The 22475-nt window shown below is 41.5% G+C and overlaps 1 protein-coding gene across 2 annotated transcripts in view; it reads right to left on the bottom strand.

The window, feature by feature from the left end:
• Positions 1 to 1211: 1211 nt before the first annotated feature.
• The window catches only part of CCN4 (cellular communication network factor 4), a 35953-nt gene continuing 14689 nt past the window's right edge, over positions 1212 to 22475 (bottom strand). The window contains exons 2-5 of one of the 2 annotated variants that reach the window (XM_035561703.2): positions 7116 to 7395; positions 4105 to 4362; positions 2113 to 2306; positions 1212 to 1589 (exon numbers count right to left, since the gene is read on the bottom strand). In XM_035561703.2, coding sequence (XP_035417596.1) covers positions 1290 to 1589; positions 2113 to 2306; positions 4105 to 4362; positions 7116 to 7395 — 1032 coding nt within the window. In that variant the 3' untranslated portion in view covers positions 1212 to 1289. Of the gene's footprint in view, positions 1590 to 2112; positions 2325 to 4104; positions 4363 to 7115; positions 7396 to 22475 lie in introns of both variants that reach the window. The other variant, XM_035561702.2, reaches the window with a different exon arrangement.

Raw genomic sequence — 22475 nt, 5'->3', positions numbered from 1 at the left:
CTGTCTCCAGCAAGCTTCAGTGATGAGAAAGGTATTGCGTAAAATGCTAACAACTGGGTTTTTCTGCTCTTATATAATATTTCTGTGTGAAACCACTTCTGCAGAACACTTTACTCCAAGCAGCAGTCCATTTGTGACTGATGCACCAGAGGCTATGACAGCAGCTGTCCCATCCTTTCACATCCACTCACCCACAAAGCTGATGGGAAGCCTAACACCTGCTTTCTCATTTAGCACGTCTCCTTTCCTCTACCTCAGCCATGTAAAACAGAGGTACGTGCCACTGACATGGTGCCAGTAGGAAGCAGGACCTGCCTGGTGGTAACACCACAGGGTAGAAGAGGTGGTCTCCAGACACAGACCACACCATTTCTATGTGAAGAAAGGAGCATGTGAGGTGTTGTCCTTCATCTCTCCTCTGGCTCTCTACAGCTCCTCCTACAGACCTGCAGATCTGCATAGATAGCCTATGAGCAATATGGAATCCCTGGGCGAGAGAAATCCCCACAAATATGAGCTCTGAGGTAGGCATTTTGGATCCAGAGCATTCAGGCTGTAGTGAAACTGTGAAAATATCCCTGACATAATATACTCCAAGAGATCGAGAGACCAAGGAGAGCAGGACGCAGAGGATCTTTCACCCATCCTAGTGCAGTGAGGCAGGGACTCCTCCTCGGCAGAGATTTCAGGAGAAACCATCTTCGCCATAGGGTTTTCCCATGAACTTTACCATGGGATGGAATCTGAATGAGAATGATAGAGGAGGATTTCTTAAGGACTATTGTCAGTGTGACAGAGAATGGGCCTAGTTCTGAGGGTCACCAGCATCAAAGACTGAAGTCTGCTGTGGGAGATGAAGTATACGTCGATGCTCATTTTCCAGCTTAGAACACATTAGTCAAGAAATGACAGTAAGGATGTCTAAGCTACTGACAGCCACACTTTTGCTGTCATAGCAGTATAATATTTTTTCCTTTGGGCGATTAAACTGCTGACCTAATAAATGCTAGTGCCAACAGGACTGTCATTTAAGTCCTGGAGTCTGTGCATAGAGGAATTTCTGGCTGCCATTAATAGACGGAGGTCTGTTAGAGCTGAAAACCCTGTTTGTTCAAGGCCTCTCCAAGAACAGTGTGTCAAAACAAGGAGATTTAACACCCTAACTCAGGAAAAACAAATAAATAAATAAATAAATGAAATTGTACATTGGCACTGGATGAAAGATTCTCCTTTTATTTTAAAACCTCTGTAAAATCAGAGCAATGGGTCAATTCCAGCATTCAGCCAATTTAATTAGCAATTTCAGAGTAATCGTGATAATGAGCCAAGTCGGCAAAGATGTCATTGGGGTTCTTGCAGTTCAGGTTGCAAAAACAAGCATTGATCCACATGATTTTCCAGGAAATCTCAGTTCCATCTGGGCACTCAAACCTCACTTCAATAGTCTTGGACTTGTAGGGTGTGCAGCACCTGTTGTCTGTGCAGATGCCACAATATTTGGGTCTATAAGGACTTTTGCTCACACATCCTGAGATGGTGTAGTTCATTGGTTCGCTGGCCCTGTAGACAGCCAGGCACTTCTTCCCAGGCTAAATCAGAGAACACAAAAAGAGTCAGATTAATATTCATTGCTTCATGCTGACACAGGTGGGACATGCAAACCACCTTCCTGATATTTAAATGTTGTGAAGCTGCTAGAAAGCATTTTACAGACCTGATCTAGAGGTGTGACAGACTGCTCTTAGACCTATGAACCAAGAAGCTGCAGGTAGGATACTTGCAAAATACAGTTTATAACTATGACCAGTAGTGTACCATTGCTTTTCTGCTAGCTGAGTCACAGGTCTATCTGCACCAGCAGCAAGCACAGTAGGCAGGCTTGGCTTGCCTTTCCTTGTACGGAGCATTTTTGGCTGGAATTAAAGCTCTCAGGGGTGTGTGGAAGCACAGGGAGGAGACATTTTGACCTCTCTGCATCACAGTGAGTCCACGTGTGCTTGCTAATGGCCTCCGAGTTCAGAAGTGCAGCTCTCAGAGGCCAGAATGCTGCCAAACATGTCTGACCCCATGTCCAGGCAAAGCTCAGAGGATGCACGGAGAAACAGTCCCCACCTTAATGTGCTTGGTTATGTCCACCTCGCAGGGCCTCATGTTGCACAGGCGACTTTCCTTCATGAGCCGGCACTGGTCATTGTCGTTGGAAATTCGGGTGGAGATGCCCAGCCCACAGGTCTTTGAGCAGGGACTCCAGGGCGAGGTGTGAACAATGCAGTTCTTCTGCCAGGCTTCATCCTCCCCCTCGTATGCTGCAGAGACCAGATTAACTGCACATTATTCAGCTGGGCAACTTTCCTTATAAAACACCCTCGCCCCAGCTCATTACACATTCAGGCCACTAACCCAAATAATTAAATCACAGCGAAGTTGCTCAGCATCCCTGCGAACCTCGGCTTGCTTTCTTACCTCCCCATCCCACCCCCTTTGCCGCTGACCTACTTGTGTCAGACCCTCAAGTGCTCGGGGCTGGGGTTCATTTATTTTTTTCTCTTTATAGCCTCACATAAGGGGGTCCTTGTCTGGGGCCCCCAAGTGCAACCACAACGCAAACACTTCATTACAGAAGCCTGCACCAGTTGATGCAGAAAGAGATGAAATCTAATCTCACCACGAAGGGTTATTTAAGAGCCCATTCAATTGATTCCCTCTAGCAGAAAGTGGTCAACAGTCTTTGATGGACGGCTGAGGGGTTTGGGATGCAGCCACTGCCTTTCATTGGAAGGAAGAGCAGCTTGAATAGCTCACAGGGAGCCCAGGAATCACTTGAGAAAAGGGTGGGCTCTGTTATGAAAGCAGCCATCAACCCAAGGTCAGGTTCCTTCACAGCCTTGGCAAAAGTCCCCATTGGTCTGCAGCTCACAGCACAGCCCACAGGCACAGCTCTGGTAGAAACTGCTGGGCTGAGCTTGCTTGTTATAACGTCAATCATCAATATTAAATACTATATTTATAGTTATATTAAATACTGTAAAAACTATCTTCACTTCTACTTTTAAGAGAAAAAGTTAGGCAAGAGACGATGTATTGTGCTCATTTGAGGCTATAGTTCATGAAGAGAAAAAGCCAAATTCAGTAATAGATGTTTTGGATTTGGACTTATTTTCAAAAGCTACCAGAAATAGTAATGAGAGCTAAACTCTGGTGGTTTTAACCCACAAAATGGCTTTGCTTTTTACAACGTGCCCATTGATGGAGAAAAACAAACAAACAAACAAAACATACCATTAAGGAAACAAATCCTGGTTCCTTGTTCAAACACCCTACATCTCCTTGAGCTCTGCTTTTGTGAGGTATTCTGTAGAATGGGGCTAATGTGACTAGCATCACTACATTGCATCACAGTGCTTTGAAGATAAATTTATCATATATGGAAAAGCACACACATCCTAAAGTTTAGGGACCATGTGTGAGGCAAATGGTACCACCTCTACGCAGACAGCTAAGTGATCCTCACTGTGAATATGGGTGTGGGGAAAGAAGATAACATATGACACATAACATAGGTAGTTTAATAATGACATCAGTCCAGTTGAACATAATTGCTAAAAAGCAATACAAACACAAAGACAATTTAGCCTAATTTTAAAATTGTCAGTGAAACTTCTACTACAATAACTGTTTGCAAGGTGTGTCTGAGTTTGGGATTATTAAGCTACAGGAGCTTTAAAATCATGTGACTAGCACAAAACAACCCAGACAGAAAGCCCCAGTGCCAAATTAAAAAGAGATAATTTTGCTTTCCAGAGGAATTACACTGATGAAAAACTGGTGAAGTAAAAAGGACTTGTCACATCTTAAAAGTGTCAGCAGATGTGTGTTTCAGAGGGGCTTTTGTCACACAAGCATGTTTAATGCGTCTCATACTGCTGCACCACTGGTGTTTGCACCTTCTGTGCTTCACTACACTCTATATAAGAGTGTCTGTGCCTTGCTCACACAAAGACAAGACACTTGCTAAGTTTGACAGTGCAAGATGATGCTTTGGTTGCAGACACTGACTTCAGCTCCCTGATGGCCAAGGAGAGGTCCACCAAACTCCTGCCATACCTGCAGAGGAGATGTGGCGTGGAGATGTCTTCCTGATTTTCTTGGAGTCATCGCAAACCCACTGCTCGCAGCACTTCCCTGCCATCTTAATCAGCTTTGGGTTTGGGCACCAGACAAGGGGAGGGCGTGAGTTTGTGCACATGGGAATGCAGCCCACAGCCCCATTAATGCATGTGCAGTTGTATTTGCAGTTAGGCTGAAATGTATCCCCATTATTATATCTGACTCCATTGAGGACGCATCCTACACCGACAATCTCTGAAAGGAATGAAAATAATAAAAAAAAAAAAGAGAGAGAGAAAGACACACAGAGCACCATTAAAATAATCCTGTCAACAAACAGTGTTAAAGTGTTTCTTTACCAAGCTGCTCCCTGGGCTAATGGAGCCAACGTGGAGAAATGACAGTGCTGCAGTGATGTGTTCAGCATGACGCTGAGCCAAATGTGGTCACGCCATCTAGGAAACTGTTTTGGTTCTGAATCACAGCAAAAATTAATCTTCTAATGCATCATGGAAAAAAAAAAAAAAAAGAGTTAGAAAATAAAACGTTTCATGCATAAACTCTCACTTAAATGATAATTTCATGTCACGCTGTTAGAAGCTGTTTGCAATAGGAGCAATCCAAGTAATTTAAACTGACATTGAGTGAAATTTGACATTTTTAGGGATGTATGAGAGGACTACATGCAGTTGCAAATATGGCATAGTTCTGTGTGACATTTGTACCCTTCTGAAGCAGCAGTAGGAGGACAGCCAAGGTAGCAAAGGAGCACCTCAATCGGCACAGACTATATTTAGGTAACAAGAGCCCTACCACTTTATCATAAAACAGTTTCCTTAGAAAATGAAGAAAAACATAGTAATGCTATTTACTTTATTATTATTATTATTTGATGAATATTTGTAAATAAAAGCATGAAAGATCAAGTCTTTTCATTGCTCTTGAGAAGGAATCATATTGATCCAGGAAATAAGACAAAATTTGTATTAAAAAAAAAAAACTTTTTTTTTTTTTTAAGTTACGAACAATGATTTTGGAATCAGTGGCAGGAATCTAATGGAATTCAAGCTTCAGTTTCTCATTTGGTCACATGGAGGCAGTGTGCACACACTGATCGGGTTGCTCAAGTTTTATGTCTGGTCGGAAATGGAGCTGCAGTGCAGTTGTGCTTCAAGGCCAGCACAAATTAAACTGCTGGATTAAAATCCGCAAAAGCTGCCTATTTTTATAATGGGCTGAATGAAAATATCAAACACAAAACCCTTCATTTGCACAAAATAATTAAAAATAGACTTCTTGGAACTTGAAGCACAGATCCAGATCTCCAGTTTGTGCTCAGCTCCGGTATTGATAATGCTTCAGCCTTTGTATTGAAGAGCTGTCACTCAGTTCTGGAGCCAGAGCAGAGGGCTCAGTTATGCTTCTAGGTGCACACATGAATTATGACAGTTCAAGAAAATGCTGGATTTCCTGTTGATTTCCTATTTGCTACAAGCATACCCCTCCAGGATTGTGCTAACTCAGCCTCCTGAAGGCCTCACACATCAAGATGTTCACCGTGAGAACATCCCCAAACGTAGACACAGGCATAGTAGAACGCCTTCATGCAGAATCACACTGAGTCTGCAGTAAATTAGGCAACAAGGGAGCACTTCAAAATTGCCATCCCCACGTGCACAAATGCTACCTCCCCACCTGAATGTGTGGTCTGCACCCTGCTGTCTCTGCTTAAGGGCAGGGATAATCCAACAACATAAGGAGAGCTGTAGTTACTCCCAGCAGGTTCCTATCGCATGTCTGGGCCATACTGCAACATGTCAGTCCACATAGATTGTGTATTTCCCACAGTTTCACTCCATTTCGTTTCCTGACCCTGGTTTCTAGGTCTTTCAAGTTCTTTATTTTCCACAAATTATGTTGGTCCTGAAGTCCTGCATAGAGTTTTTGGCATCCAGCTGCAAAGTAAATTCCTCAAAGCAGTTAGCTCCCAACCCCCAGTACAGGAGTCCCACACTTGCCTTCAGTCCCCCTGCGGTCAGGGCAATATCTGGTGTACTCAGAATGGAATGATGCAGCCTGTATACAGCCCAGGGTATGGGAAAGAACATGTCAGCACATCCTGTCATCTGCATCCACCCACATGCTGAAAGCAAGGGGAAGACCACAACTTTCTGTGGCAGCCAGAGATAAGCAGCTTCACCTTCTAACCTAGCTTCTCATGTCCCTCAGCTGTGCACACCACAAGGCCCTTCACCATATAACCAAAAATGTCATATATGGAGGTATATTGTCATGACTGTAAGGATGTGAACATGCATGGGATTGGGAAACCTTCCAGACCTCACTAGGCAGGCTGGGGATCAATTCTCCTACATCACAGTGCTGTTGCCACAAGTGTACCAAATGTCTGGGATGTACTCGAGGACTACAGATTATGAAATCCATCTAAGAAAGCAAACATAAATGTAAGTAAACATGATGCAGCATGAAGGTCTTTAAAGAAGCCTAGGAAGGCTGTGGTAGCTTTGAGACAACATACAGTTTATCTTTTTTGTTTTGTTTGTATCCTACAAAGTGTGCTCTTCTTCCTTTGAATCCACTATTGGGAATAAGCCATAAGACTCTCCTTAGTGGCATGTTTTCATGTAGATGCCCATACTGCTTGTTGTTAAAGCCAGTTGCACATCTCTCCTTCCTACAGCCCCAGACCGCTACAGCACCTCCTCCTGTTACAGGGAATATAGAATCATCTACTTGCAGATCCAAAGACCTTCCAATGCTGGTTGCTCCTTGTTCTTGGTAGCAGCTAACCCAAAGAGTAAGAATACAGATGCCATTTCTCATCCAGTCAACTGCCCTGAGAATGAAGACAGCTATAGGGACATGGAAGAAGAAGAATGAAGGAGCTGACAAATTTGCAGTCAGGTATTTAATGAGATAAATTTCAGCTCAGACCAAGGGGAGCTGCCAAAGTATATCTAAGTCAAAAATATATGTACATCACTTACGTGCACATACTCCTATTTCGTACCTAGGTCTGTCTCCACTGTAGTCACAGTACAGGCCCCTGTGAAAATCACAGGTATCGGCCTCAGTGCAACTTTCTCCACGCTGCTTGGCACACGTCTTGCAGCAATCGCAGCCGTCTGTGACCAGGCTGACTCCTACTGAGCACCGAGGTGGGGACTTCGGACACTCGCACGGCCACTTACAGTACTGAGTCCGTGTGTAGGCCTCTGTCACGGCAGGGACAGTGGGGGTCATGGTGGTGGATGTCTTGGCAATGGCCTACAAACAAAGAAACACAGCTTGGAAACTGTTCCAGAGAAAAGGGGGCTGTGAACCCCGTGGCGACCTGTCCTTAATAAAAATCCCGTCGGATTCAAAGAGACTACAAGGAAACCCAAGAAAAAAAATCAAAAAGCCATTGCTTTTCTATATAGCCCTTCTGATACCAGCCAGGGGCAAATACTCTGCAGCTTGGACTGACATTCAAACCACATAGGCCCAGTTTGGTGGTATTCAGCCTTTTCCAGACCTCTGCTCTCTGAACAGAGGTCTCTTTCCCTGTAGGAACATAAGGACACATGTCAAGACCCCTCTGATACAGAAGAAGAAATTGTGATATGTCCAGTTTGTTTTACCCTGGTTGTTTGGCTCTGGCAGAGGGGTATGCCACTCTGTAGCTGTTGTTGCCTGTTCATTGGCAGATGGCTCTAGGGTCTCTTTCCAGCTCAAAGGCTTCCTCAGGCACCAGTCGTTGCCTTTCGAGTCACCAAGCAAAATAAAGGTCATGGTGTTGCAGTGTGAAAGCACATGAGATGAGGCCCTTTTATGGCTTCCTCCTCCTCAGGCTTATCCACATTTGTGCGTGTCTTGTACCCAAAACTAGGCATCCCATAAATCCATGAGGAGACAGGGAGAAGGCCTGTGAGCCCACCATCTCCACGTGCACCCAGTCAGGATCCTCTGTGCTATGCGGATGATCACAGAATCACAGAATGGCTGAGGTTGGCAGGGACCTCTGAAGATCATCTAGCCCAACCCCCTTGCTGAGTAGGATCGCCTAGAGCACATTGGACAGGATGGCATCCAGGCTAGTTTTGAGTATCTCCAGAGAAGGAGACTCCACAACCTCTCTGGGCAACCTGATCTGAAACCTGAAACCAATCCCCATCATGGACCTTGTTAGGATGGCTTCATCATTTTGTCTTGTCTTGCAATATCACTAATACCACAACTGCCTTCTTACAATAACCCAGCCCTTCGACTTGAATAGGGACAAGGTTACAGAAAGGCAAGCAAACCTCTGAAATCAAAATCTGGCTAACTGGCTGTGAACATTTTGACGCACAAGGACACCCACCTCTTTCTGAAAAATGTTTTGTTCATCTCCACACCTGTAACAAAACATGTATGCAGTTCAGCTCCCTGACAGATTCCCAGTGCTAAGCAATGAAGCTATACAATGTCTATAACAATTAAAAAAAAAAAAAAAGACATGCATTTCCTCTAAGTACTGTGATGAACTTCCTTATCCATCCTTTGTAGCGCCTAAACAACCACATACTAAGGTCGTCATGAGGCTCTTAGGTCTTTCCTTTGTGATAGCTCTACAAAGTCTAACACTGTAATTCACATGATTTTGCCTTGGTCCACACAGCTAAGCAACTGAGATATTTCTACAGTGATTTACCACCTACACCTTTTGGCACATTCTTTTATTGTACATGGAGTCACTGTGGGCCATATAGGTTAGATGAGTGCAAATGAAGCTTTATAACTTTAGAGTTTCACCTATTGGAAGTGCACAAATTTTTACCATCATTGTGAGCATAGAAGGAAAAGTTTTATGGGGAGGATACTGCCAAAATTCCATTTTCTGATCTACATTTCCTCATCAAATTAGAAAAACAAAACCAAAAACTACAATATTAATGCAAAATATGAGAAGTTCTATAGTAAATTGAGGTATAAAAGGGATTTCATGTAATGAAATGCCACTCCAGGACACAGATTTAGGTCACTATTACTGAGAAAAAAAAAAAAAAGAGAGAGAGAGAGAGAGAGAGTTCTGGGGTACCTTAGCTCATAGGAAAACACACAGAAGGCAAAAGTTCATTACCTTATGCACTCTGCTTCCTGCATGATATTTAACAGCACCAGCCATGCTCATGATGCAGGGAGGGTGCAAGTCAAATCAGTAACAAAGCAAATATATGTCTTTTCTACCAGGATTACTGCAGGGAAAACCTGAACTGCACATGGGCATCAAGCAGAACACTCTGCCTGAACCCATGTGGTCCAGAAACTCTTTCCAGTTCTAAGATTTGAGGGCTGCAAAGAATGAGTGTATAACCCGACAAAGTGCAGACAAGGAAAGTCAGAGTCTAGAAACTGCTAAGGTATTCTCATCTAATCCTGGCTAACGCATACTGTACTATATATTCCCTAGTTCCCCAGTGTTTTGTCTTATTTACAGTTCCAGATGAATGAAGAAAAAAAAAAAGTTTTTTTGCTAGCTGTCCATGGAGAAAATACACCAACCAAAGGTTCTGTTGGGAAAAGCATCTTCAAGAATAACCATCCCACAGCCCATAAGCCATCCATCCATCCATCCATCTGTCCATCCGTCCGTCCGTCTGTCCATCAAGATACCTCTGCACAGTTCTTTGACTGTCTTCTACAGCTTCTTTGCTAGCTGTCTCAGGTTTTATTAAAAATAAATAAATAAATAAATACAAATTCTAAACCTGCTACTGCATTTGAAGATGTATTTAAGCATCTCAGTAATTAGTTATCTTTTATTTAGAACACTAAATTGTTAACACATTGCTAATTGCTGCCAAATAGGCAATGTGTTTGCTCTGGGCATCATTCCCAATTCCATTAAGGCCTCCAGAATTGGCCTTAAAGTTAGCTTAAACCACATTTAAACTCATGTTTAAACTAAAACATACCAATATAATTTACTTCCACTTTAAAGCTCCTTGATGTTGCCAAAGTTGTTAAAAGACGAACATTTAGATCAATGAAAAGCCTTGGCCCTTTAATAGTAGCATTTTTCATTCCACTCACAAAAATTTGAGTAGGTGCAATAATCTGTCACTTGAGAAGAGAGGCCTCTTCAAGTGCAATAAACCTATTTACTTTGTTGATGAGTAAAAAAGTGTTCAATAATCAAATCCAGATATACAGACAAAAGTCACACAACTATTTAAGTAGCCCATTGCCATGACCCAACCCCATAAGTAAAACCCTTCACAGTCCCTTGTTTCTATTGTTAATATGAGCAAGAAACAGTTCCCATCCTGTGAAGATATGAAAATGTCTGTGAATCAACACGTAGCAAAGAGGAAACAATAAGTCCTGACAGTCCAGTGATTATAGATAATTTGTGAGGACTGAGACTGCATTCTTGCAAAGGTCTGGGTATCTGGGAGCCATTTGGTGGCTCATGATAAACAGGAATTAAAAGTAAATTATTTAACAGTCCACTATGGCTAAAGCCTGAGGTGACCTGAGGTGAAGCTTTTCAAGGGTCCTTATAGCGACTTGTAGCTGTTGGGGCTGTTGGATATACTTAGATATCCAGTGGTGTTAGCTGAGTAAGCCATAGGAGGGAAACTTAGTGTAGGTTACATGAGCATCAGTGTGAATAGGTGTCAAAATAGGGTGACTCCCTTATTTTACAAATAGAGAAACCATGGAGAGATGGAAACAACATCCTGTCCTAGGCTCCATCACCACCAGATCTTCTTTGGAAAATGGTGTCCACCAGGTACCAGAACAAGTGTACAACATGCACAGCTTCAAGACCCTCTTCCTCTGCCCTCCGAAGTCCCTCAGAGCTTTGCTATAGAAGAGGCAATTGTGCAGATTTATAAAATTCTTGGCCTTTCCTCTTCTGTGTTCTGCTGTCACCACTGGGATATTTGAACCCCTTTGGAAAAGCCATCCAACACCACTACTACAGTATCTCAAAACATTGTGGAATACTATTACTTTTCTATTAATACACTGTAATGGTTCTCAGCAACAGCCATCCTTAGGAAGGAAAAAAAACAACCAAACAAACAACAACAACAACAACAAAAAACAGCAACAACAACAACAGAAGTCACATATAAGTTAAGGTTTTGTGAATCACATCTTCAGTGTCATTATAATGCATAAGAGGACAATGATTTTCTATGAAAATCAACATGAGAATGAAGAGAAAGTTCAACATGATAATAAAGGGAAACACCAACAAAACACAGTGCTGGGGATTTGACAAGTAAATTTTAAAATGTCAGAGAAAGTAAAAAAAGTGTCTACTGTGAATTTTTTTTCCAGATATTGGTAATTAACATGTTTTCTACAATTACTTTTCAAGATTGGAGCCTGCAGATTTATGGTGTATTTATGCTCCTGATTTGTGCTGGATGAGTTCCAAAATTACTTTCTTTGTACATCTACAGATAATATTTCGGTAGCAACAATTCTCTGCAAATTTCTGTGTTCACATTCAAGATGACAGAAGGAGAAAATAAAAAAATGACTGACTGCCTGACATAGCCACAAAATCAGTATTTTTAGTAGCCATGAGTTTTATTACATAAGTCTTCGGGATATTAAATGAATAGCAGCATTTTTACAGCAAGTTCTGCCTACTATTAAGGTATATTTCCAATTTGTTGGAAAATACAATAATTGTAAGTTTCTTTTAGTTTTGAAAACTGGAAAGACCAAGTTACACTGTTGAACTTAGTGTATACACTCCAAATTGCAAGCCAGCCAGAGATACAGCACCACTCTTACATAATGCATGAGGAAACCTCAAGCTCTGTTTTTAAGCATTAAAGCCCTAGATGCATTGCAATATATTCCTTCACTTCCAGTTCATTAAGGTGTTTAAAAATACATTTCTGTGTATTCATTTCACTGTTTCAGTACTGTAAGATCTTACTCTTAAAACCTTTTTTTTTTCTTCTTTTTTCCCCCACAGGTATTTTTCTCATCAAGTCGAGGAGGCAAAAGTTATGCATGTTCTTCTCCTCTGCTTTACTGATGGAAAAAAAACTCAAAAGGATGGTGATTTCTAAATCCATTTCGCCTGGCTACTGGAATTGCAGGAGAAAGGGTTATGAGAAGATGGCCTGCAGAGCTCTGCTCAAACTATGTTTTCTTTATAGTTTAAACTATTTAAGTGGACACCTAGGGATGCACTTCCAGGAAAAGGGTTGTAAATTTGTGCTCTTCCTCTGCCAGGCGATGCATCTGCTTTCTCCTGGTTACATTTATTGGCTGAACTATTTAGCCAGCCCAAGTAGATCTACACCTGTAGAGCAAACTCCAATACCATGTAACTCCAAATGTTCTCAAAAACAAAAATAATTTTAAAAAGCAGCCCAGGAAGTTCCCACTTATATTGACAGAGTTGCAAAGAACTTAATACCAACCTGACACAGTGCTGTTCCCAAGGGAACTCAGGGATTGGAGCTTAACAAAGAAGTTAAAATGAAAGAAAAAATGAAATATAAACAATGTATTGAATGAAGCCACATAACTTTCCATGTCTCCGTGTCATCTCTGGGCAAGCACATAGATTGCTTAGTGTAATCCCAGCAGAAAAAAAGAGTTCAACAACTCAGTGCATAATCCTGTTTTTTCACTTGCTTTAACCACATCTAAGGTCTAGATTTATCTTTCCAATCTACAGTCAAAAAGGGAGAAGTGTTGTGTGGATATCTGAATGGGGGGCACAACCCCAGAGACAGGGAAATACTTTATCAGCCTCTCTAAAACAAAGCTGTGAAACTCAGGCCTTCAGACCCTGCAAACCAAAGCATTTTCACCCCATCCACAGAAAATGTGAATGCCCACTGTGCAACCACTCAAGAGAAGAGGCAAGTTTGCATGAACCTTGACAGAAAGGTAACAGCACTGTTGAGGGTCCAATCTGAAAGCCTTGAGAATCTTGCTGCTCTCAAACATATGAAGAGCAAAATTTTGTAATATTTTTTCTGTCCAAATTAATTTTCCCCAAAATTACAAGACACTTTCCTGTTGAAAAAAATACTCCTAAGTCCAGTTAAGGTGAAGAAAAGCAAAGGCACAGAGGGACAAAGAAAAGGGATAGTTTTTATTTCACTATACAATAGGTAACATAGACTCATAGAAAGGCTCGGGTTGAAGGGGACCTTAAAGATCATCTAACTTGAACCCCCCTGCTATAGACAGGGATGCCACCCACTAGATCAGGTTGGCCAAGGCCCCATCCAGCCTGGTCTTGAACATCTCCAGGGATGGGGCATCCACAGCTTCTCTGGGCAACCTGTTCCAGTGCCTCACTACCCTTACGGTGAAAAGTTTCTTCCTAATGTCTAATTTAAATCTATCCTCTTTTAGTTTAAGACCATCATCTCTTGTCCTATCATTATCTACCTGAGTAAAGAGTCCCTCTCCACCCTTTTTATAAGACCCCTTCAAGTATTAAAATGTTGCGAGGTCTCCCTTATCCATTAAAATGTTAACGAGGTCTCCCCAGAGCCTTCTCTTCTCCAGGCTGAACATGCCCAGCTCTCTCAGCCTTTCTTCACAGGAGAGTTGCTCCAGCCCTCTGACCATCTTTGTAGCCCTCCTCTGGACCAGCTCTAACAGATCCACATCTTCCTTGTGCTGGAGGCCCCAAACTCAGATGCAGTGCTCCAGGGTTGTACTCAGGAGGGAGGAGTAGAGGAGGACAATCACCTTCCTCGACCTGCTGGTCACATCTTTTTTGATGCAGCCCAGGACAGAATTGGCATTCTGGGCTAACATAAGAAAAATAATCTAAAAGGACAAACCATTTGTGGTGTTTACACTGTAAGAGTTTTTTCTGGTACTTAGATCCCATTGCTACAGCAAAGGCGCCAGTTTATGGAAACAACTGGTTATCTTGTCATGAAAAACAAATGATTTCTAAATATTACACGATTGCCACACAAATGACATTACATCTGTCTACAGTCCTCTAAATGCCCTGAGATACAAATGAGAAGGGGAAAGAACAGGATATATCTGGAATTTGTGACTGTACATGTAAGACAGAGAAACAGGCATGCCAAGGAAGGAATATTTTGAAGGCTAATGAGTTCCAACGGACTGCAAGATAGATGCTGGGAGCAAGGAAATAATGTAGGACAACAGGAATTTAGGTGTAGCTCAATAGAGTTGGTATCTCACTATACATTGCTGGGGTGTGGTAGCAGGAGCATTGTTCAATACAAGGTCAAGTCCTGAGTCTCTGATGGGCATTAGTAATGAAAAGCTTACGTCAGTGGGCTTAAACCAGGCCATCGAGGTGGAAGTTTGTTTTTTGGTCTTGCCCACTTTGAACTTTGGAATCAATATTGCTGAATATTTGCATTATTATCACACACAAGACAGATGGGTTGACAAAGAGTCAGTTCTAACAGCAAGATCAGTAGTAATCACAGTACTATCAGACCTTCCTCACTTTTATGCTCTTGCTGCAAATCTCAGAGTCCCCATGAATTCTCAGAAACTCTACCACAAGATAATACTAGTGACAAGTGAGCTAGCATTAGGACAGAGATATAAGTCAGATTCTGCAGGACATGTAATGGTAAGTGGAAAATATGATTACTGGGGTCTCAGCTTCCATAGAGCAGACATGAGTTTCTAGATACTTTATTAAAATTGATCCCAGACATGAAATCTCCATAACATATTGTAAAATAACAGACTCTGAACCCAGAAAATGTACAAAATAGTTTTATAGATGTCAAGTGCCACTCAGATTTATCCTTCCTGTGCACTGTAGGTGGAGCAGAAAGGAACATTCTGCATGAAGCATAACATTTAATATCTTAAGAAAATAAAAAATCCACAGTGAGTCAACTGTTAATATTTCTAGAATCTGTGAGTGAGAGTGATGAAAAATCAACTTCCCGTAACATTATTTCATAAAATATATTTGTGGGAAGAATGTAGGCAGATGTTTGGAATAGCCTTTTTTAACTTAGTTTAGACAATTGCAGAGTAAAGATTACATATATTCACTGTTTTTCCAAAATATTGCTTATACTGGCAAACTCAGTGTGGTCTTTCATTTTCTTCACTTTTTTTTTTTTTTTTCATGGAGTGTTTAGAACAAAAGAACTTCCCTGTTAGAAAGTGACCTGATGTTTCATAAGTGTTCTTCTAGTTAGAATAACACTTTCTAAGAGTACAGTGACCTAAAAATATTTGGACATCCTTAAGAAATTGACACTGCCACTATATACTCCACTAATTAGGATATTAAACAACATATTTTCTGTGTTCTGAGAACATTTCAAAGTCTTGTGCTGCACATGTTCCATCTGTGCAGCTAATGAGCTCATCTGGTAAAAACAGCTTGAACTAGAGTTAGAAAACCATCAGAGAACATCTGGAGAAGCAACAGAGTAGAGTCTCCAGAAGGGATGAATAGACAGACTTAAATTTTTGGAAAGTAGAGTGCAGGGGAAAAAAAAAAAAGAGAGAGAGAGAGAGAGAGAGAGAGAGAGAGATTGCATTTGGATCATCCAAGGTCATAAGGTTACAAATAATCCTAAAACTGTACAGAACAAGATGTTGACATATGAGTCACGAGTTGGGTGACAAAAGCAGTATCATAGGTCCAGCTCCCAAATAAGATCATACTGCTTTGGCATTTTGCTTTGCAGTTACCCATGCTCTGCATTTGCTTATCTCCTACTTTTCAGTCATGACCTTGAAATCAAAGGGAAGATGCATTCTGTCCTCTTACTCTTACACTCTGTCCCAAGATGGGCAAAAAGCAAAGTAAAACAAAGGCTCCCCTTCCCCTCTCCTTCCCCTCCCCTATTTCAAGAATAGTGCAAAAAATTTGGTGGCATTTTTCCAAATCATATTGGTTTTCATGATTATTCTATTCAAAATAGAAGTCTGCATTTTTAAATATCAGCAGTTTTCTACCAATATTTCCAATGCAGAACATCTTGACTTATAACAACTTTTCATTTCAAAATTTCATCGTTATTTAAATTCTCAAATCTGTAACATTTTTCTTGACCTAATATACGCACTTTCCTCGAGCTGCTGATGAACTGATGAAGCTATGCATACCTACTTTCTTTAAATAGAAATTTTCCTCTCAGGTCAAGCTTCCACTGCTGTCTCCCCTTAGATTTGGCTTTCCAAGTTGATCTTTTGTTCTTTTCAACTTTCAAAATGTTTTTCTCCTTTAAATACATACTAAGGGCTAGAAACTTCTATAAAGCTTTTGACACTGTCCCCCTTGGTATACTTGTCCCTAAATTGGAGACACTTGGATTTGACAGGTGGACCACTCGGTTGGTAAGGAATTGGCTGGATGATTGAATTCGAAGTGTTGCAGTCTACGGCTCAATGTCCAAGTGGAGATCAGTAACAAGTGGTGTTCCTCAGGGGTCAGGATTGGGACCAGCACTATTTTACATCTTTGTCAGTGACATGAACAGTGAAATTGAATGCAGCCTCAGAAAGTTTGACGATGAAGCCAGGAGGAAGATGCTGAGGGAGCTAGGCTTGTGTAGTCTGGAAAAGAGACTAAATGGTATCAGCCCACAGCTACTTGAAGTTGAGATAAAAATGTCTGAGACAAATTCTTCTCAGTGGTAACAGAGGACATATAAATGGGCAGCAGCCACAAACCACAGTCAGGGAGGTTTAGTCTGAATACCAGGAGGGCAACTTCACAAGGAGATAAGTGCAACTCCGGGTCATTCTGAGTGTCTGAATTCTCCATCCTTGCTTGTTGGACTAGAGACCTCCAGAGGGCACTGACGACCAGTGTTTCTGGGAATGTATGACTGCATACCTTGTCAAAACCAAGCGTGGAATATGCCCGTAAACCCAAACAATCAACAAGATATCTTCACCAGTTCAGTTCTGCATTTAGCCAAATAAAGTCTGGATCTGGCACAGATAAATAAACAAATAAATCTCTTTTTTATACAATGTATTTAATGCAGAAAAAAAAAAAAAAGGATTCCTATTTTGTAGATCCATCTCCTCTTATATCATGAGCACAGCCAAAAATGCTATTTGGCAGCTAATTATTATTTTATCTGATAACAGGAAACCTTCCATACATCTGGTTTTATAGCAGGAGGACTTCAAGACAATAGAGAGAAAGAGAAGCTGCTACTACTGCTTTAATGGCCCCTTTGGAACACATGGCATGTGCAGATTCATCCAAAAAAACATAACTGCCATTTAATGTAGTGTCATATCATTATATCAAAGCCACCTCAAGACTTTCACTGAAAGATGAGCAGTAAGACTGCATTGCTAAATCCTTGTGGTTAAGTAAAAAACAGATGGAGCCTACAAGTTATCTGAATAAACAGCAGCATTTCCAGGCAGAGTCTCACAGTGAAAGGATATTTTGTCTCCAAGAATGGCATATTCTGGCAGCTCTAGCTCATAGTATTTGATGAAATCTGTTAGACAGAAAATGAAGATGAAAGAGATCTGGGCCAGTAGCATTCTTAGGATCAACAGAAGATGCCAAGCTTTTGTACACTCTAGAAGGACCTGAAGCTATTTCCAATTGCAGAACAGAATCATCCAGCTTGAAATGTCTTATCTTGCCCTTTTCCAGGAAAAATCGTAGCAAGAATCTTTTGTAGCATCTGAAGTGAATTAGCTCAGTGTGTGCAGAGAGATCAGTAAGGAAGCATTAGTAGGTTTGAAGCAAAGGCATCCGTAACAATATCTGTCACAGCCTGATCATCTGAGCTGGATATAGTCTGATCATACTCCTGAGAAGAAAGAAGCTTTTCTTGGCCAAGACAACGTCCCATTAAAACCAAACAGAATGGGAACAAGGGATTAGGGGAAGGATGAGAGATGCAGAACCTCCCTTACATCCCCTGGAAACCTCTCTGACCCTTGTTCAGCATGTATAATGATATCGCTATACTAGGAGGTCTTGTGATACATTCACATCTGTATTGTGAAATGTTCAGCTGAGATCACCCACCATGAGATCCCCTGAGAATAAACAGATACTTCCAGACACCAGGGACTGATGCTTATCACACTGAACTTCCTACACCCAGGAACATGTGTGCAAGAATCTATGAAATCATCAGTGCTCATTGCTTGCAGGTAGAAATGAGTATATGGCTTATCAGAAAATGGAAAAACAAGTTCCTGTGATTGCTACAGATGATATGAGGTTACTGGCAAGTATGAGGATTTAGCGTTCTTTTATAAGGCTATGGCAGAGTAAAGCAACCTTAATCTCTGTCTAAAGTAAAGAGCTTTAATGAAAAACAGTCTTCTTTTAAAAACTGGGCTTATTAGGTAAATGGTTTTGATTACACTAATTTGGACAGATATAAGGAAGACTGAAGAAATGTCAAGAGCTGCAGCTCTCCCTAGCAGTGACTGCACACAGTGTGCAAAGACTGACAGAAGATTCAGGGCGATAAAGGAAGTATTTATGGTATTAAAAACGTATTTAGCTAGGAACAGCAGCATTTAAATGAAGGGATGGAAACAGGAGTTGAAGATGATGGGATGCGTCCAGACCACAAGAGGTTGGCCTTATGTTCTAAACAGGTGCCAGGCATCTGGAAGTCTCTGAAAACAGAACTATAGGTGTGCTAAGATGTGTGCTCAGGGGCAAAAAAGGCTCACATTATCAGGAGATAAATCACAAACACCAACTGCCATGTAAAGACATATGAAATGGTTAATAGAGTGGAGGGAGTTTGGCTGTGAACACAAAATAACAAGAGTGCCCAAGTTGTCACAAAGAGGGAAAGGGAACTAAATACCTTCTACAGCCTCTGCTGACAACCCTTCAGACTCTCCTGGCACCTCATTACATTGGCAGCGGGCATAGCCAATGCTAGTTCCAACAGTCAAATTTTCTGTCTTCATCATAAATCTAAGTCCTCTCCACCTACTGCAAAATCCTAGAAAGCATTCCCATTACATTTCTTTGAGTGCTATAAAATGTTTCATACAAATAGACATATATCCAAGTAATCCACTTCAGGTTCATGGATCTGAAAGAAAGTGTACAACAGTGCACAGCACAGAGCAGATGCTGCTTTTAATAAATTCCTCAGGGAAATGAAGTATTGAATTCCCTGAGGACGCATTATCTTCCTAATTGTTTTCTTCCTGAAGCTGATATCAAGCCTTTAGCTATATTACGGGCTACCAATGTCAAACAGCTGCCTCTTAAAATCTCCCTCAATGGATTTAATTAGGCATTTTGTCACTGTGTTTTAGAATGTGCCAAAAAGGAACTCTAAAAGGAACTCTGAAGACCTTTGCTACAGTGATGCCTGATGTTTACAGGAGGAGCAAGCAGCAGAATGTGAAGCACACAATTCTGAGCATTTCTTCTGCTGACTTAAAAAGTAAATATCTACAGAACAATAACAATAACAACAAAAGACTAAAGACCTTTAAATAAAAACAGAAAAATCAATAGAAATGTAGCTGCCAGCACTGGATGAGGTAACATGCACAGATCCACTCAGAGCAGAGCTGCAAGGGAGTCTGTGCACACGTACACCAGGTAGACATCAAACCAAAACCATGACAACCCACAGGCTAGAGAAATGATGAAATGCTTTATGCTCATATTAGAGGTTAAAGAGAGACCGTCATAAACAACCTTGCCAAATTAATGGTGAAATCTTTTAGCAGGAGTGCAGTGATCAGCTAAAGGCCTCCTTCTCAAAAGCTTTGCTGATCTTATATGCCCTAAATCCCTGGAACAAGCCCAGCCTGAGAGAATTTACTGGCTCCACATGTGGAGCAGAGACATTTCTTGCCAAAACATGTGTACAAAGACCCTTCACACAGATGATATTAGAGATCATGAAGACTAATGCTACAAGGATGAAAGAAACCAGTAAACAAATCTGGAACTTGTTAACTTTTCTAGATGATAGTCAAGACCCTGAAGTAGATTGAAGTATGGGTTTTATAAGCAGAAGGGAGAAACTGCAAATTGAGTACACGCAATGTATTCATCGTAACACTCCTGTGCCCATTTTTTATCATCTGTTACGAGAGACAATAGCCTACCCAAATAGTTTATGGTCTACCAAAAACACTGGTGGAATGAAGCATCCTATTTCTTTAGCATCTTGGAAAGTGAAATCTATAGATATTCTCACCCAGCTCCTCAGGTCAGTCTGAGTGCTAGGTGGGTGTGCAATGCTGTATGGTACCTGAGCCTAGGGGAGGTACACAAGGACTTTGGGAGTCTACATAACTGAATGCCCCCTATTATGAAAATAACACTGGCATCAGTCTGGTAAAAATCTGCTCTTCAGGAGAGATAACCTATCTGGGAAGCATATCAGAAATCACACTCATCATTGTTTTCAGTCAAAACCCAAAATAATGAAACAATTCCTAACAGGGCATCTACTAGGACAAAGGTTTACCAGCAGGGAAAAACATTAAATACTTTAATATAGAATCATAGAAAGGTTTGGATTGGAAGGGATCTTAAAAATCACCTATTTCCAACCCCCTGCCATGGGCAGGGACACCTCCCACCAGACCAGGTTGCCCAAAGCCACATCCAGCCTGGCCTTGAACACCTCCAGGGATGGGGCACCCACAGCTTCTCTGGGCAGACTGTGCCAGGGCCTCACCACCCTCTGAGTGAAGAATTTCTTCCTAATATCTAATCTAAATCTACCTTCTTTTAGTTTAAAGCCATTCCCTCTTGTCCTATCACTACACCCCCTGACAGAGTCCCTTTGTAGCTTTTCTGTAGGCCCCCTTCAGGTACTGGAAGGCTGCTGTAAGGTCTCCCCGGAACCTTCTCTTCTTCAGGCTGAACAACCTCAACTCCCTCAGCCTGTTTTCATAGGAGAGGTGCTCCAGCCCCCTGATCATCTTAATGACCCTCCTCTGGACTTGTTCTAATACTTCCATATCCTTCTTGTGCTGGAGGCCCCAGATCTGGATACTGTACTGCAGGTGGGGTCTCATGAGAGTGGAGTAGAGGGGGAGAATCACCTTCCTCATGTTGCTAGCTACACTCCTTTTCACAGAATTGTATCACAGAATTGTAGGGGCTGGAAGGGACCTCGAAAGATCATCGGGTCCAAACCCCCTTTTGATGCAGCCCAGGATACAGTTGGCTTTGTGGTCTGCAAGCACACATTGCTGCCTCATATTCTTTTTTTTCATCCACCAATACCTCCGTATTATTATTCATTTTTTGAACGCTGTTATTAACTTAATCTGATCTACAGGCTCAAACAACCAACCAGCAATCTAACCTCCACGTATTTATTAAGAAAGAAACAATGTTGTTTTCAAGACAAGTCCATCAGGAGGGCAAAGCTTTGGCATGAGTAACAATATGAGCGTCAATTCATCCCATTAAAGGCACAAAAATAAACTTTTTCCTTCTGCGTGAGTGTAGAAGCTACTCAATTTTTAGAAAACCAAGAGGGTATCTGACCAGCTTTCTCTCAGAAAAGGCCAGCAAGAAACAAGCCCTCTCACAAGACACATGCAGTTCTGTTTATCTATGAACATAGCTGGAGAGCAAAGGTGAGTGGGCGGAAATCAGATTTGATTGTGACCTAGAGCTGCTAATACAGTAAGACATGGATACAAATAAGATTACTATAATGAGCCAATATAAGCAGCTAGCTTTTAACAGCAGTTGCTTAAGAGAAGGGAGGTTCCTTTCTAATGCAGACCACATAGCCACACTGTTATTGCACATGGATGTATCTTGTTTGGTTCTTGTTGTCATTGCAAAGGATAACTGGCAGTCAGGACAGAGTGACTAAAATATGAATGCTTTAAAAGAATATCAACACTAACGAAAGTCAGATGATTTACACAGGAAAGTTAATTTAGAGCTAGTCAGAAAATAAAAAACACCGAGAATCAAGTGCATATACACAACGGCTCCAGAATTGTCCCTGCACAACTCACCAGCTTATTGTTCTGTGTTGTAAAAGACTGTAGAGCTGGTCAGAAGCAGCTAACATATTTGTGTGACACTCACTCTTGCACTGGTGAGATTATGTGTAAAAGGTCCCACTCTCCTTGGCTTCTTTGCACAATTAGCAGCACTCTCAGCTACAGAATGTGAACCCCAGGCCCCTTTCCTGATGGCAGAGGAGGAGACCATTGCAGTGACTACACAAGAGACTTGATAGCTGCTCTAGGCAAAATGCCTAACTTCAGGGCAGCTCAGGCTAGAGAAAGTGAACTCTAGATTGAAGGAGTAGGGCACAACTTCTCTATTTGAACTCATCTTTCAACCTCTCTGTGTCTGAAGAACAGGGGTGACAGAACTTCTTTGGCTATAAGAAACAAACACTGAA

This window comes from Cygnus atratus, chromosome 2, assembly GCF_013377495.2.
Source record: "Cygnus atratus isolate AKBS03 ecotype Queensland, Australia chromosome 2, CAtr_DNAZoo_HiC_assembly, whole genome shotgun sequence".
Classification (NCBI taxonomy): Eukaryota; Metazoa; Chordata; class Aves; order Anseriformes; family Anatidae; genus Cygnus; species Cygnus atratus.
The sequence above is the reverse complement of the archived record's forward strand: the minus strand, read 5'-3'. Positions and strand labels throughout refer to the sequence as shown.